The sequence below is a fragment of the Oncorhynchus keta genome, chromosome 13, assembly GCF_023373465.1.
Source record: "Oncorhynchus keta strain PuntledgeMale-10-30-2019 chromosome 13, Oket_V2, whole genome shotgun sequence".
Taxonomy (NCBI): domain Eukaryota; kingdom Metazoa; phylum Chordata; class Actinopteri; order Salmoniformes; family Salmonidae; genus Oncorhynchus; species Oncorhynchus keta.
In genome coordinates, this window is record NC_068433.1 from 46996821 (window position 1) to 47012551 (window position 15731).

At 41.8% G+C, this 15731-nt stretch overlaps 3 protein-coding genes across 3 annotated transcripts in view; 2 read left to right on the top strand and 1 right to left on the bottom strand.

Moving 5' to 3' along the window:
• LOC118392456 (G1/S-specific cyclin-D2-like) overlaps positions 1-7029 on the top strand; it is a 14083-nt gene extending 7054 nt beyond the window's left edge. Inside the window, exons 4-5 of the mRNA XM_035784464.2 lie at positions 742-890; positions 3569-7029. Coding sequence (XP_035640357.1) covers positions 742-890; positions 3569-3757 — 338 coding nt within the window. The 3' untranslated portion in view covers positions 3758-7029. The remainder of the gene's footprint in view (positions 1-741; positions 891-3568) is intronic.
• A 1284-nt stretch (positions 7030-8313) lies between these two features.
• LOC118392457 (fructose-2,6-bisphosphatase TIGAR B) lies at positions 8314-12128 on the top strand. Its single transcript, XM_035784465.2, has 6 exons — positions 8314-8459; positions 8930-8967; positions 9243-9364; positions 9933-10010; positions 10160-10270; positions 10503-12128. The coding sequence occupies exons 1-6, from the start codon at positions 8428-8430 to the stop codon at positions 10935-10937; spliced, it is 816 nt and encodes a 271-aa protein (XP_035640358.1). The 5' UTR covers positions 8314-8427; the 3' UTR covers positions 10938-12128.
• A 138-nt stretch (positions 12129-12266) lies between these two features.
• On the bottom strand, positions 12267-15524 carry LOC118392458 (fibroblast growth factor 23-like). The gene is made up of 3 exons (XM_035784466.2): positions 15148-15524; positions 14938-15041; positions 12267-14684 (listed from the first exon to the last, which is right to left on the bottom strand). Exons 1-3 carry the CDS (start codon positions 15380-15382, stop codon positions 14244-14246), a joined length of 780 nt encoding a protein of 259 aa, XP_035640359.1. The 5' UTR covers positions 15383-15524; the 3' UTR covers positions 12267-14243.
• Positions 15525-15731: the final 207 nt, after the last annotated feature.

The following is a 15731-nucleotide window of genomic DNA, read 5'->3' on the forward strand; positions in this document are numbered from 1 at the left end:
TCTGCACAGCTGGCCTCTTGAGGAGGAGACGAGAGTGGTTGGACTACTCCCTGGGGTTGATCCAAAGCTATCAGTCGCATCCTCTTTCTATAAAGAGAGAGAAGGCCAAAGCACAGAGACCAGGGTCTGTGCTTGGCTGGACTGTGCTTGGGCTAGAGCTGGAGCTGAAGCTAAACCCAGTCCACTTTAGGGCCGTTTCCTTTCCTCCAGGCCTGCTTCCTCCCTCCCCCGCCAGCCGGCAGGGCTATTGTCGCTGAGCGCTCTGGGCCTGGTTGATGGAGAACAAGAGGAAGTAGTTCCTGGAACTCATTGCTCACTGAGTAGGAGGATTCCTGCTCTGTTTTCCTAATCACAGCTGAGGCAGAGTGAGGGAAAACACACAGGCTCCACCACGGCCATGTGTTAGACTGTGGGAAAGTTGGGTTAAGCTATTTAAGAACCTATATTAAGAGATTATGACGATGTTTGAACGTCTTTAAATGCTCCGCTCCTGTACTTCATTTGGACTACATCTTATAGTACATCTTGTGGGAATGTATTAGTCTGTGGGAAAGTACAGTTCAGCTCAGTTTTTAATTTATATTGTAGATTTTTCCCCTCTTTTGAATGCTTCCTCACTTACTTTGGACTACTCCTTGACTTGAATGTGCAACTATGATTCTGGTTTGTCACCCCTTGACTGTTCTGGACTCACTGATGTCTGACAGGTGACTGACGGATCATGTTGTCTCTTGTCCTCAGATTTCAGCTTCGCCATGAACCCCCCCTCCATGATCGCTACGGGAAGCGTGGGGGCGGCCATCTGCGGCCTGCAGCTGGACCAATCAGACCAGGCCCTGAGTCGAGACCGTCTGACTGACCTGCTGGCCAAGATCACCAACACAGAGGTGGTAAGTAGTGTATATAGCCTGATCCCAGGTCTGTTTTTTGCTGTTTGGCCAATTCCTTGTTATATCACTGAATGACAAGGAGTTAGCGAGAGAGCACAAACAGATCTGACATCAGGCTAGGTAAGTGCTACACGGCCGACATTTTAGGAGCATGGCGAGGAACTTCTGAAGAGGTGGTAATATCAGGGTCGGCGAGCGTGTAGCGCAAAATACTTAATGTATTCCAACATTGGGCACCGACACCCTCTTCGCCCTGCCTGTTAGACCTAGCAGTTCACCAATATTTCTGGGCTTGGAGCACGGAGATCTTCCTGGTAAACAAGAGCGATGCTACAGTATGCCTGCAGTAGTCGCACATTGAAGTTATTTACTTTTCATGGAGTCAGAGCCTGTGGGTCTTGGCTCGGGACCTAGACTGCAGCTATAAAGAGCAGAGGCAAGGGAATGTCTTCTTAGAACCCAGGGCCCACATTCTTGTGGTAGAACACAGGCAGGCAGTTCCTTTGCATGGCTCCCACTTTTAACTCTTCTCTTATGCCTAACAGAGGCTCCATCTTTCCAGGGGAAATGGCAGACGAGAAACACACACAGATTTCCTAACTCCTTAAGATGACATGCATTGAGAGCTCTCTCACACCATATATATTAGTGGAGGCTGGTGGGAGGCACTATAGGAGGATGGGCTCATTGTAATGGCTGGAATGAAATGAATGGAACCATATCAAAAACATCAAACATACGGAAACCACATGTTTGACTCTGTCCCATTTATTCCATTCCAGCAATTACAATGAGCCCATCCTCTTATAGCTCCTCCCACCAGCCTTCACTGATATATATATATATATATATATATATATATAAGTATTCAGGCCTCTTGACTTCTTCCACATTTTGTTAGGTTACAGCCTTATTCTAAAATTGATTACGAAAGAAATGTTCCTCATCAATCTACACACAATACCCCATAATGACAAAGCAAAAACAGTTTTTTAGATATGTTTGCTAATTTATATATATATTTTTTTAAATGGAAATATCACATTTACATAAGTATGCAGACCCTTTACTCAGTACTTTCTGGAAGCATCTTTGGCAGTGATTACAGCCTTACAGTCTTCTTGGGTATGACGCTACAAGCTTGGCCCACCTGTATTTGGGGAGTTTCTTTCATTCTCTGCAGATCCTCTCAAACTCTGTCAGGTTGGATGGGGAGCGTTGTTGCACAGCTATTTTCCGGTCTCTCCAGAGATGTTCGATCGGGTTCAAGTCCGGGCTCTGGCTGGGCCACTCACGGACATTCAGAGACTTGTCCCGAAGCCACTCCTGCATTGTTTTGGCTGTCTCCTTAGGGCCGTTGTCCTGTTGGAAGGTGAACCTTTGCCCCCAGACTGAGGTCCTGAGCTCTCTGGAGCAGGTTTTCATCAAGGATCTCTCTGTACTTTGCTCCGTTCATCTTTGCCCCGATCCTGACTCCCAGACACTGCCACTGAAAAACATCCCCACAGCATGATACTGCCACCACCATGCTTCACCGTAGGGTTGGTGTCAGGTTTCCTCCAGGATTTGTATTTATTTAATCTATTTTAGAATAAGGCTGTAACGTAACAGAATGTGGAAAAAGTCAAGGGGTCTGAATACTTTCCAAAGGCACCGTATATGTATATATACTGTAGATGTGAAAATCTATCATTTTACATCACAGATTAAACCGCTGTTTGTAGTCTAAGATATTTCTTTATCACTGTAAGTCTGCTCCCTTGGCTTAGGGGCCACAGGGGCCACAGTCAGTCTAAGACGAGGAACAACCCAGCATCTCTCGATAGACCTGTGGTTATTATGTGGCCATGGCAACGCTGGAGCTTAGACTGCGGCCCATTAAGTTTTAATTATCCGTACATTTCAAAGGAATGTTGGCCTCTGTGAGCTGTGTGCACTCTTTAAGGCCCGCGCTTTCGGCTCCGTGGAGTCCGACCTCTCACGAGAGGACGCACGGAATCAGAGAAATTACTTTTGAGATTCACCCACTCTCCTGAGTGATGAGAATGGTTTCTTTGGTCTCGGAGCTGTTGTGTTCCTCTCAACAACCCAATGGGCCTTGGTCAGAAATGTTGCACTAAAAATAGACTATGTAACCATTTGGAAGTCCAGCCCATTCTCCACTTTAGGATTATTAGGAATGTTCTAGCCACACCTCACGTGTGTTTAGGAGGATTCAAGGGCCCAATAGTCGCCACTCTCTGCCTGGTGTCTGTGTGCGCTGGTACCCATTGTTCTAGGGACTGACTGGTCATGAAACAGGCACGAACACCTATCACAAGACTCATAATACCCTCCCGGTCTGGCCTGCCATGCATGTGACCAAAGCTGTTCCAATAACAGTCAGATGTCGAATATGAAACTGTGTGACAGCGATAAGTGTTCGTCCACAGGTGTCTGGGGTCAATCAAGAGTGTGTGTGTGTGTGTGTGTGTGTGTGTGTGTGTGTGTGTGTGTGTGTGTGTGTGTGTGTGTGTGTGTGTGTGTGTGTGTGTGTGTGTGTGTGTGTGTGTGTGTGTGTGTGTGTGTGTGTGTGTGTGTGTGTGTGTGTGTGTGTGTGTGTGTGTGTGTGTGTGTGTGTACAGCACCTAAAGTAGAGGTGTTAGTGTATTGATGTCTCTTCTCTGTGTCTGTTGCAGGACTGTCTGAAGGCGTGTCAGGAGCAGATAGAGAGGGTGTTGGCCAGTAGCCTGCAGCAGGAGCAACAGCAGCAGAGGCAGGAGGCCCTAGGCAGGTCGGGCAGTAAGGCCATGGAGCAGCAAGACCAGTCCAGAACCCCAACAGACGTATCCAGCACCCCAACAGACGTACGCGACGTCAACCTATGAGCTTCCCATCACCATCTACAAGAGTGACGCCCACCAGCGAGCTCCCACCAATCGCGTCACTCTGTCAATCTATGGGATCCAACAACATGCGCAATGTCAAACAATGAGCTGCCAGCACATACCCCAAGTCAACCAGAGAACTCCCACCACTAAATGCCACACCAACCTACGAGTTCCCACCCTTGTTTGTTAAGTCAACCTGTGAGGTCCCACAAAGTTTGGGATGGCAATTTATGAGTTGTCAACAGCATCATGCTGGAATGATCAACTGATAAAAACTTTTACAAACAATATAGAGAATAGGTCAAAAAAATTCAATGGGCGGCTCCCATCTATATTTAGCTGGTCACATATTGACATATGTGCCATATTAAATTAAACAAGCTCTTTTAGACACAAAATGTATTTGAAAACTTTGAAAGAGCCTTAGGTTTGCAGAAAGGAAACCTGAATAGATTTGCATACTTGAATTATGAAATATAGAAATATTAGTTTTTTACTTGATAAAAAATACCAAATATAGTTTTTCACTTGGAAAAAAGCTAGCAAAAACATTTAGTTATTATTCATATTATTGTATTATAATTATTGTTATTCTAAATATTGTTATCATTATTTCAATATAATTTAGTTGTATGATTATTTTTTATAATAATTGTTAATCATTATTAAGCATTTATCAATTTCACAATGAGTGGGTGTTTCCCTCAGTTTCAAATACAGGAAGCCCCTGTAGTACTGTGTGCATTACATTAAGTACTGGTTTGGTTCTGCACAGTGTTCATACACCTTTATTTAGGAGAAGCTAATGTACAGGACGAGGAGAGCTGCATCTCCTGCCTGCTAAACTGTGCATCTGTAGCACTGCTTCCTATTTATGCTCTTATATGCTGGCCAGGAGAGGGCTGGGCCCACTCACACAGAACACAGAGAGAGAGAGTGAGTGAGGGGGTAGAGAGACGCACGTGTGGAGTCCTGAGGGTGTGTATATACTGCCCCCTAAGGGTGAGAGTGAGGACAGAACAACTATCAGCTGTCACGGTCTTGATTTCATTGCCAAGTTAACACCAAGCCAATATTTACTTTTCGAATTGAACAAGGCTATTTTGTTGTTATATGTTATTGAATTGTCTGCTCTGAGAAACTCCTGCACGTTATTAGAACATTATTGAGGATCATATATACCTTTTATACCAGGGAGCCCTGTTTTAAGACTGCCAGTAAAGTTGGGGTGAAAGCATGTTTTTGTTCTGGGTCAGACAAAGCCAATACTAGAGAAAGGGAGACGGCATGTTGGAGGGATGGTCTTAGTCTGGAGATGAGAATGAAACTACAGTTGTTTGTTAGTGTCAGATGGATTGTTAAAAAAGTTTTGTGGAGTTGGAGTGTATGGAACATTTAGAGCAGTGAAAGTTTGGCAAAGGTGGAGTAGCCTATTGGAGAGTGAGAGAAGATGGCAAAAAAAGGGAGGTTTTAAGAGTGGAACTAGAGATGGTACGATTGGTGCCATGAAATGAAGGACTGCAGACAGTTGAAATGAGGGGAAAATGGATGAAGACATGGTAGGAAGCTCCCGATCGGCACACCGGAACAAGCCTGTTCTTAATTGGAAGGGCTGCAGACAGTTGTCATTCTGATAGGTCAAGAGTTGATCATGAGGGAGCAGTTTGGTGTGCTGGAACATTTCCTGTAAGGGCCTGTTGTTGTTAAATCCAACTAGATATTTAAGTCATGGTCAAAGACTTGGATCAACCTAAATGCACTTTTAAAAACATGTTCCTTAAAAGCTGAAGGGGATGGTGATCAAACGGGGTAGGTGGGTTTTCAATGTTTTATTTTTTTTATCATGATTTTTTTTCTTTAAGTTATTTGATATTCTCTGGGCTGGATTCCCACTTCGGGTGATGCACGAGGACTAGAAAGCATTTCCTGACCAATGAGTAGGAGTAGGGTTTACCAACGTGGAACCAAATCATTTGCAATGCAAACCTAGGAAAGCTTTAAAAATCACATCTAGACTTGATTCTTTGATTACATCCATTTAACTTGAATTTTGTTTTTGCCTTCTTCATATCCAAATCAATATGATGGTCCTACGAAAGGATAACACATCATAATGTTTTTTTTCTTCTGGTTCATAATTTTTTTGTATTTTGTTTTGCTTCACAGTTCAGCTTGTTTTTCAGAAAAAAAAATAACATATGGTCTTTAAACCTATAGGCAGAAAACTTTGCTCTGTACTTTTGGCTTCCACGTACAACAATGCAGAAAGTACTTAAAAACATATTTGCTTTTTCACATTTAAACGCAATCTGCTATAAACTGAGAAAAGATATGGGTAAACATTTAAAGTTGTGTTTATGTGAATTACTTAAATGAATTTCCAAGTGATGAAAGCCAAAATGGATCTGTTTATCTTTGATATCTTTTTCTTGCTGCTATTAAGCTTTTTGTTTTTCAATCTTAGAATTGTGATATTCACTTGAGTGTGCTGCTAAATGATGAATTTTAAAGTATCTTATTGTTTCCTTGCCTTTTCCTTGTTGTATGTAAACTGGAGAGAGTGGTAAAGTGGGACATGTCTTCAACTGGAAGTACCTTCTGCAGTTTTCTCCAATAGCATGTTTTACTCCATTCTTTCCGTTTATCTGTTTGTTTCCCTGCTGCGTTCTACCATTGAAATGTTGTTGTACCTCAGGTTCAGTGGACAATACCTCACAACTCAGCAGTTTTTCAGGGAGTTAGTGGAATCAAATCTGACTCTGATGCGTTTTGATAGGTTATCAATGTTTTCTTTTCTGGATGAGAGGCAGGAGATTCACGTGGCACCTACTCTCTCTCTCGAGACAACAGATATTCCTTCTCATCTGTCAGATTACACTGATCTGTCGTTTGCTAAGTAGAGGACCATGTACCAGATATTTCATATCATACCTGGTGCCAAATAAAAGACGGCTATTTGAAATGTATTTGGAAGACAAAAAATATATATATTTGTATCTTGTTTTTTCTACTTATGAGTTACAACTTAATTGCCACATTTAGGATCTGTGTATTGGATTAAGTGGAATGCATTTTGTGAGGTACCCATTTAGTGAGTTTTTTTAATGATCAAAAAATAATGTTTATGTGTACTCCTTCAGTGTGGAAAACTGTGGGTTTCTAGTTCGTTTTGACCCCCCACCACTGCCAACCACATGTACCTCAGAAGTGTCTGATCCACAGCTTCTGTTCAATAAATTTGACCCACAAAAAAGAGTGAAGTATCTTTACTGGCTAGTAATGTACCTGTCTTCTGTTCTGTGCTGGTTAAGGGAAGGTTAACCTCGTCCGTAGGCTCAAATTGCTGGTGTATAGAGAGCCAGCTGGTGGACAAGATTACGGGAAGGTGAAATGTGTAGAGTGATTGGGTTGGTGGTGGTGTACTGTGCAGTCAAGTAACTATGCAGGCCCATATGAAGGTAAGTTAAAGATTGAGGGTGCTAAATGGCATCTCATTTGATTGAAGATATGCTGCACCAAAAGGCTATTGTGTGTATGCAGCAGTCTTATCTGACCTAGTGGCTGTGGGTTCAAACTTCTTATGGGGTGAGATCCTTACGCCAGAGCCACAGACTCCTTCAAACGTTCTTCTCTTTGTCATTTTGACATCGAGAGTTATAAAAACGTATACAAAAGCACACATGGATGATATTAAACCCACAACCTCTTGGCTGTAAGTCGATGCTATGACTAATAAACCACCAAGTCTGTGCCCCTTTCCTGCAGACAAATGACCTCATGAGTGGAATCGTGTTCATGTTTTACATCATTTCAACTCTATCTGATATGGTACCATTTTTTCCCTTATTTTTTTTTTTAAGGTCATAACCTTGTGTTTGCGGTGTATACTTATGTTTCAAAACATACACAAACGCACACACAAGATGATATTTGAACGTACAAATTATTGGCTGCATGTTATGGTTTAAACCGCAGAGTCACACACCTCTTCACACTTCTTACAATTCTCTTTGTATATTTTACATATAGAGTTTTGGAAATGAAGACTAAAGCACCAGTTGTTTGGGTATTATATCTTCTCACTAACAATTACCGTACTGAATCATCAGGGGTGACATACCAGTAATGAGTAACTACTATATAGCAGCTTTCATTTAGATTATAAAATATACAGAGTGGTAAACAGCCCATGTTTTTGAAGAAAATATATATACAACTCAAATTCAATGGTTTTGTACCTTTTCAGTTGCAAGCATCCTTACTCCCTCTCTTCAATGAATAGGCTACATTTATCAGGTACCATTCCACACCAATGGCTGGTAGACAGGCAATCCAATTCAGGTAATTTACCATTAATTCAGGGTCCCCATACAAAACTGGTATCTTCACCTCACGAAAGATATTTAGGGTTCATTTCATGATTATTCTAGACAACAATGTTCTAAGAATTGTTCAAATAATTGTGTTTGATCAGGGAACAATCTTAATGAGAGTAACATTTGTATTCTTGTTATCTAGACCATTTATTATTCATTTTTCACCTTCTGCAATGCCATTGGTCTGTTAGAGTAGGCCTCGTGATGTCACGTCACGTGTCATAGAACTAGGAAGAAACCCGTAAACATTGAGCCAGAAAGGAGGCAGAAAGTATTTTGGAATAGCCTAAAATGCTTACATTTAGCTTGACCGTTGTTAGACAGTAAGTAAATAACACCACCTTTCTGTTTTGTATGCTGTGTAGAGTCTGTATGTATAATATATTTGATCAAATGTAGGTAGGCTTCTGCATACGTGACAACCCTATTGAACCACTTCAAGCGAAGCTGTCCGTTGCCGACAAGATTAGCTAGCACGCGTGTTGCCTATTCAAATCAAATGTATCATCTAACAGTATTATTCTGTGCCAAAGCGGCTGCCTAGCTAAATCCATAGGTTTCTTATTCTGCCACCATATCGAAGCAGTGTCACTCTGAGTGTCCTCTCTCCGTAGACCGCATATAAAGCCTCTCTCACATGCAGCCTCATTGAAAGACATGCAAGCGATCAAAGCTACTGACGTTAACGTTTAAGCTATTTGTACACCTCTAGAATTTCCCTGATGCTGTGTATTCTTTTTTTAAAAAGGCTATGCCTGTAAATTTTTTAATGATTATCTTCTCACTTTCACAGTGGGGAGACACAATACAACAAGGATAAGTTGCTACAAGGTATGCTGTTATTTATAAACATTCCAACCTTGACCAGTAATGACCTTCACTCGGGAATCCTGTGTGATTTAAAACCAAAGGCTGTAAGAACTAGCTTACACACCTTTCATTGTTTCTCATGTATCAGCTGATAGAATTAAAGTGATTGATACTCATCTGTTTCCATGTTCACTTGAGGGGGAATGTTAAAAGAAAGGTCACTCACACAAACACTGACTAATCCCTTATCCAACTGGTTTTCTAAGTGTGTATACCTGTTGGTCTTGTGCTGTCAGGTCAGGGAGTGGACACTTCCCTCTCGGAGCCGGGGCTCCAGCAGGCAGAGGCTGCAGGACTGTACCTCAGAGAGCTCAGGTTCTCCAACGTGTTTGTCAGTAACCTGCAGCGCGCCAGACAGGTGAGTTTTCCTGAGATGCCACTGGTGTAACATGTGATGTCGACTTAGGTTACAGGTAGGTGACCACTCGTCCACCCAGCTGGCTCTATGTAGCAATTGAGCCTGGGAACAAGGTTAGGTGACCAACAGAAATATTAACAATGCACAGCAGATGTAGGATGTAACCTCTGTGTAGTTTAGATTCCCAGTGTGCGACTTATAATTGTGGGCACCGGCTACACTGTCACTGCCGTTCAATTGCAGGAAATGGCAGGAGGTGTTGGGAACTGATGTCAAAGTAAAATGATTTTCTACTGCAACACCTTTTCAGTGGGAGACACTCAGATAAGACAAAGTCACTTCAATAATTCCTGGAACAACTTCTCCATTGTATATGTTACTGTTGAAAGAGGGAAGAGAGCAGAGGATATATTAAGACCACAGATATAGACTACAGGATATGAGAAATGTCAGCGGGTAGAACTAGAAGTAATGTTAGTTTATCGTGATGGCCTAGTAGCTGATTTGGTTGTGGGTGCGGAGATTAAGACAGTGCTGTCATTGTTCACACATCCTTATCCTTTGTCAGACTGCAGAAATCATTATGAGGAACAATGTTCACTCCTCGGGCGTTGAAATGGTCTTTGACCCCTTACTCAGAGAGAGGGTAAGTCTTTCATATGCCTCCTATTTCCTATTGCATGTATGTAGTATAGAATTGTTCCAGCCCAGTCTACCTCGACAGGGACCCTAGAGTTTGACATTCAAATAAAATGCATAGAAAATCCGCATCAAAGTGGTTCATCAATCATGCAGGGTTTTGGGATCGCAGAAGGACGGCCCAAGGAGGATCTGAAGAACATGGCTAACGCAGCCGGCCAGTCATGTCGAGACTATACTCCTCCTGGAGGGGAGACTTTGGAACAGGTTAGTCTGTGATCTGAACATTTTATCAGCTTTCCCTTTGGTCCTGCTGTTGGTTAGCTGCCAACAGCTCAGAGCTGGATTCCATGGCCAACAGTGCCATGCAGGGGTTCAACTCGGAACTTCAAGGAAGAAGCTCAACACATCATTAATAGATCATTAATTTTTCTTCGAAGGAGATGAGCATTATTTTAGTCCTTGAATAGTTTTAACGTGTGTCTATGTCTTCCTCCAGGTAAGGCTGCGATGCAAGAAGTTTCTGAAGTCGCTTTACCAGCGTATGGTTGACGACCACAGCTGCTCAGGACAGAGTTCTGCTGCTGTAGGGACAGAGGCTGGGGCCAGTGCAGCCGAGTCTGGCACAGATGGGCCCCTTGCTGGTTTGCCTGACGACGGGATGGAAGGTGTCCCTCTCCATGCCCTGGTGGTGAGCCACGGTGCCTACATCCGTGTGGCTGTGAGACATTTTGTGGAGGACCTGCAGTGCTCTCTGCCCCAGGGCCTGAAAATGTCCAAGGTGTTGTCAGCCTGCCCCAACACAGGCATCAGCCGCTTTGTCCTCACCGTGTCTCCCAGTGAGTCTGGCCTGGCACTCTCTGCTGTCCGCTGTGTTTTCACCAACAGGAAGGACCACCTGACCTCCCGTAACATATGTTACATCACACATTAAAGATAGACAAGGCAACACAAGGTTTAGTCACTACTCTGTTCTGTTTAAATATGATTTACTGTAGAGAACAAACCACTAAAAGTAAAGAATATCTGGGGCAGTGACCTGTCTACTATTTGATGATATGAGTTGGGGGGAGATTTTAGTAGGGTCATCGAAGAACCCTAATTACCCATTTATTATTTATTTATTTTATACACAGTAAATAAATTAAGCATTTTTGCACAGTTTATATCTTCACCTGTTTTAAAACCTTTTAAGTAACCTCCACGTTGTGTGACATATGCATAAGTATTGGAAGTGCCCCAAAGGGGATACATTTTGAAGATCGGTATCTTCTACCTTATCTGATGTTCTTGGAGTCACTATACCAGTCCTTAATGATGAGTCATCACACACACTGTCACTCCAACAATGATGTGTAATGCTGACAGGTTTAACAACAGCAGACAAGATGCTGGCACTGCGATGGCAATAACACAAAAAAATGTACTACCTCAGTTGTTCTTTTGATTGTGTATTTATTTGGCTAGGGGTTGGGTTGGCTTGAGAGGTTGGATGGTGGAGCTTGTATCAGTCTGAAGTTGGGTCCACATCTCTGTTGTGATTTCATGTATCTATTTTACATCATGTTTTGCTCTATTGTCATTGAGGTTTGTCTGTTTTCCCGGTCTACTGAAAAATGTAATCAGAAATGTATCACAAGAAGGGAATGACTACCCGACCACAGACAATGACACTGAGAAGTAGAGGACACAATGTATTATGGGAATACAGGGTAAATTATTTGCTTTTTAGCTGTTAATGGACCCTTTTTACAGTAGAACATTGCTCAGTGCAAATTCTGCAGAACTATTGGCAAGATGTATGTATATCCTGGATGAGTGGATTTCCCGGTCTTCCAATAATTATTCATGTGATTTTCTATAGAAATTAAGCACTTCCTGTGTCATAGTCAAATGAAATGAGGACTTGTTTGGAATGTTTTAGTGTGGATAATGTAGTGGTTTGTTTCCACTAAGTCGATCATGTTGAAGATTTAGTTGTATTGTTTGTGTCATATTATACCAAAGGCAGAAAAGTGTGAAGAATGTCAGTGAGTATCTTTTAAAGCCTTTACAATTCCACATGGAGTTTTCTCTTATTGTGGTCCATGTCCATTACAAGATAATAAATTATACACTATCAGAAGTTGATGTCTTTTCTGTGAGACAGGTGTGCTATGCATGAACTCGAGCAATACTGCAAGAAACCTGTCACTGCTACATAGTTACAATTATATCAGACAGTTGTATCATAACAGTTTAAACATAGTATACTTATTTTTACAAACCAGATAAATGTTACACATTGACAGTGTTTTGTCTTTATTGTTACACATTGTCATTTTCATATACAAGCAGTACAGCGTTACAGTATTGTTTGGTATTGTATTGCCAATAAAAGGCTTCAATATTGGTGTTTAATGGCCATGTATCTCAAGTGTTCATAAATGGTCACAAGCTTCCTCTGATCTTGTACAAATGTAATTGTCACTAAAGGTTGCATAAGAGGCAATAGAGTGTGCAAGTCTTGTAGTTTCTTTGTGCAAAGCAGGATTTGAACCAGTGGATGTTTGCAGGTTGGGAAATATCAGGTTTAATCACCTGAGGGGCCACTTCCGAGTTGCGAACTTTCTCATGTTTTAAACATGATATAATTCACTTTGTTTCAGTGTTCAGGCTGAGCGTGACAGATCAAAAGAACTGGGGCAATTGAAAATTATGCGACAGCTACTGACCTGTGTCTAGATTGTTCCAGAGACAACCATGAGTAATGCTCCAAAGGCACCAGTGGCAGCATAAACATCTGTACTAAATCTGATCCTTCAACATGAATGGGTGGGTTTGCTTAAATCTTATTCAACTTGAGTGTTATTACAGTTCTTCCTTTGAAGGAATATTGCAACATTTGAATAAACCGCCTCAAAAATATTGAAAAATATCTACAGTATATCAATCCAAAAGAAATGTGCCTTCACTCATGACCGCCACAGATTGTTAAGGCTCCTCTCAGATGTGACAGCCAGGTCAATGTGGTTTAACCTCAAAGTGAAACAGGACAAAGGTTAGTGGTCACCGTCATGTGTTCCTTTGACTAAAACACCTCCAACATGTTACTTAGTGAGATTGAAACAAAAATAGAATGTGGAAATGTTTATTTTTAGAAGATGGTTTGGCAGGAACTAAGATATGCCAATTTTCTCCATAATGAGATGCGGAAGCGTGGGACACGCAACCTTAATGACTGGAAGCTCAAAGTGAATGAGTCAATGGTCAACCTGCTTACGCACTTAATGTGACACAGAGCTTCCTCACACATTTAGCCTGTACTTATATGATTGCATCATACATAGAATTCTAGGATGAAGTGGTTGTGAGTATACAGTTCTTCAGCCTGAAGTTCCAAAATATTGATCTAAAATAGAATATAAATTCATTAATTGGAAAAAGTCCTATTTTCTTCAACATAATAAAAAATATTCAAGATAAATGTCACTAGCCCCCACACACAGTCTCCTCATAACTTACAGGTTTTCAAAATAACTCTTTAACAGCTAAGCATCCATATAAATAGTATACAATAAATAACAATAAATGGATTTAAATAAATACATTCTTTCTTTCTTTCTTTCAACTTTAATGGAATTGGCTTTGATGCTTGCTTTTGGTGGCCAGCATTTATAACATGTGGTTTATATTCGTTCTGGTACCCTGTAGAGTGGACCATTCATTTCCGTTTAAAATGAAACGTCTCACTTGAAGAACATGCATTATAACATGCATGCCTACTGGCATATTCAACATTATAGTAGGGCTCATTTTAGATGGAATATGTTTAAGTTTCATATCAATTGTATTTTCTTGCAGTCTTCTTGCATTATATAACATTTAAGTGACTTTCTTTCTCCAAAAAAGACTCACAATTAGTTCGGATTTCAGCATGATTCTCATAAGAATCCTCCCCGTAAACAGAGCGCAATCAAATACAGAATACAGAATTTGCGTCCTGGAATCAAAAATCACGGAAACCAATAGTTACTCACTGTGCTATAGTGAAGAATGGCCGAAATAAAATGTTCCAATGTGGTATTTTTTTGGCTACATATTTCATATTATGACTACATATACATGACCAATATGCCCTAATAATATCTGTTTAAAACGTTGAGGGTTGTTTGCAGAACTGCTGGAAAAGACCCAACGTGAACGCATACATAGCTTACATTGATAAACCGAAGTGTACAACTGCGAGTGTCCTGTCTTCTTATCCCATCATTCCATTCATGATACGGGGGCTGGGAGGGGGGTTTAGGGAATGCACGTTCCACGGGTCGTCGGAGGGAGACTGAGGGGTCTCCCGGGAGATGTTGCGTCCCTCGGGGAGTTCAGCCTCCTGGTCCACCTCCAAGGTGTCATCCAGTTGCGGCATTGCCCGGGAGTCCTCCTCCGTTTGACCCAGCATGTTGTACGGATCAGAAGGGTCAACCGCCCAGTTCCTCTTCTCCCGATGCAAGAGGCGCTCCAGCGGCACGGTGTTCTTCTCCGACAGGAAGAGGGAGGTTTGCGGTAGATTCTGACCCACTGTGTACACTTGCTTTATCCCTTCCAAGTTGAGCAGAATACCAGTTCTACAAGAGTAGTACACGTTGCGGTGGATTTCCAATAGCTTGTGGTTAAAAAGGCAGTCTTCCTTGAGGCAAACAGTCTGCAAACAGATAAATGGATGAATTCACGCAAACAGACCACTTAGGAACGTAGATCAATTCATTTCATTTTCAAAGTGTTACTTGAGTGCTAAACACAAGAACACTTCGCCCAATGTAAAAATATTATATTATATATTGTCTGTGTGTTTACGCACGGTCTGAAATCCGTGCGTAAAAGCGCATTTTTGGTAGACATATGACAGAAAACATGTATTTCAGTTCAATGGACAATGAAAATGGACATTTACTTACAGAGCTGAAAGGGTTTCCCAGGGCATCCATGCACAGGTAGCGGTTACTTTTGACTCCAAGTATCGCCACGCGCTCTCTTGTTTCCGCCTTCAATAACATCACACCTGGTGACAAAATTAATTGTGTTAGTCTATAGAAGCAGATTAAAGACAATGACTTAAAACTACATTTCAATCAAATCCAAACGGCCAAAATGTAATAAGAACTTACTGTATGAGCTTCGAAGTGTAGTTTTGCTCACGTGGCCATTTAAACTGATCTCAAGGTAGAAATTGTTCAGGTCTGAAGACGTCTGCAGGTGTACGTATCTTCTCGGATTCCCCCAGTTGGATCCCAGGAGAGGTGATGGGTTGGGAAGAGCGTCTACTTGTCGAAATCCCTGAAGAACAGCCAGTAAGAGCACAAGAACGGCGTTCCTCATCCCAGATGTCTTTTTTATTTCCATCTTTTACCCCCAAAACACAGAAAATGTATCCCAGAGATTTCGGATGTAGCTTTGAGTTCTGCAGCAAGCTGTTTGCAAACTTCTGCTGATCTGATAGTCCAAAGTTTAAGGACGGCTCTATTTAAAGGGACCCAAGTGCCACTCCTGCTCACATCCTTTAGCCTACGCAGCATTCACAGATGTGGGTCTTTCTCTCGGCGGAAGGAAGGGGGTGCATCTCCACCTGCCTGTTTGTCTACAGGTATTGGTCACCAAATAACGTAGTAGTCTCATTGAGCAATGACTGTACAAAAGTGACATCGTATTTTTTTCCCAAACATCAGCACATTCATAATCATGATCCTTGCAC

Excerpts from the sequence above, each read along its gene's own strand:
- LOC118392458 (XM_035784466.2), bottom strand. The coding sequence starts at position 15,382 with ATGGAAATAAAAAAGACATCTGGGATGAGGAACGCCGTTCTTGTGCTC. Across the intron at positions 15,042-15,147 it reads TACACTTCGAAGCTCATACA|GTGTGATGTTATTGAAGGCG; the intron begins GTAAGTTCTTAT and ends TTTTGTCACCAG. Across the intron at positions 14,685-14,937 it reads TGGGAAACCCTTTCAGCTCT|ACTGTTTGCCTCAAGGAAGA; the intron begins GTAAGTAAATGT and ends ATCTGTTTGCAG.
- LOC118392457 (XM_035784465.2), top strand. The coding sequence starts at position 8,428 with ATGCTTACATTTAGCTTGACCGTTGTTAGACA. Across the intron at positions 8,968-9,242 it reads CAAGGATAAGTTGCTACAAG|GTCAGGGAGTGGACACTTCC; the intron begins GTATGCTGTTAT and ends TTGTGCTGTCAG. Across the intron at positions 10,011-10,159 it reads ACCCCTTACTCAGAGAGAGG|GGTTTTGGGATCGCAGAAGG; the intron begins GTAAGTCTTTCA and ends TCAATCATGCAG.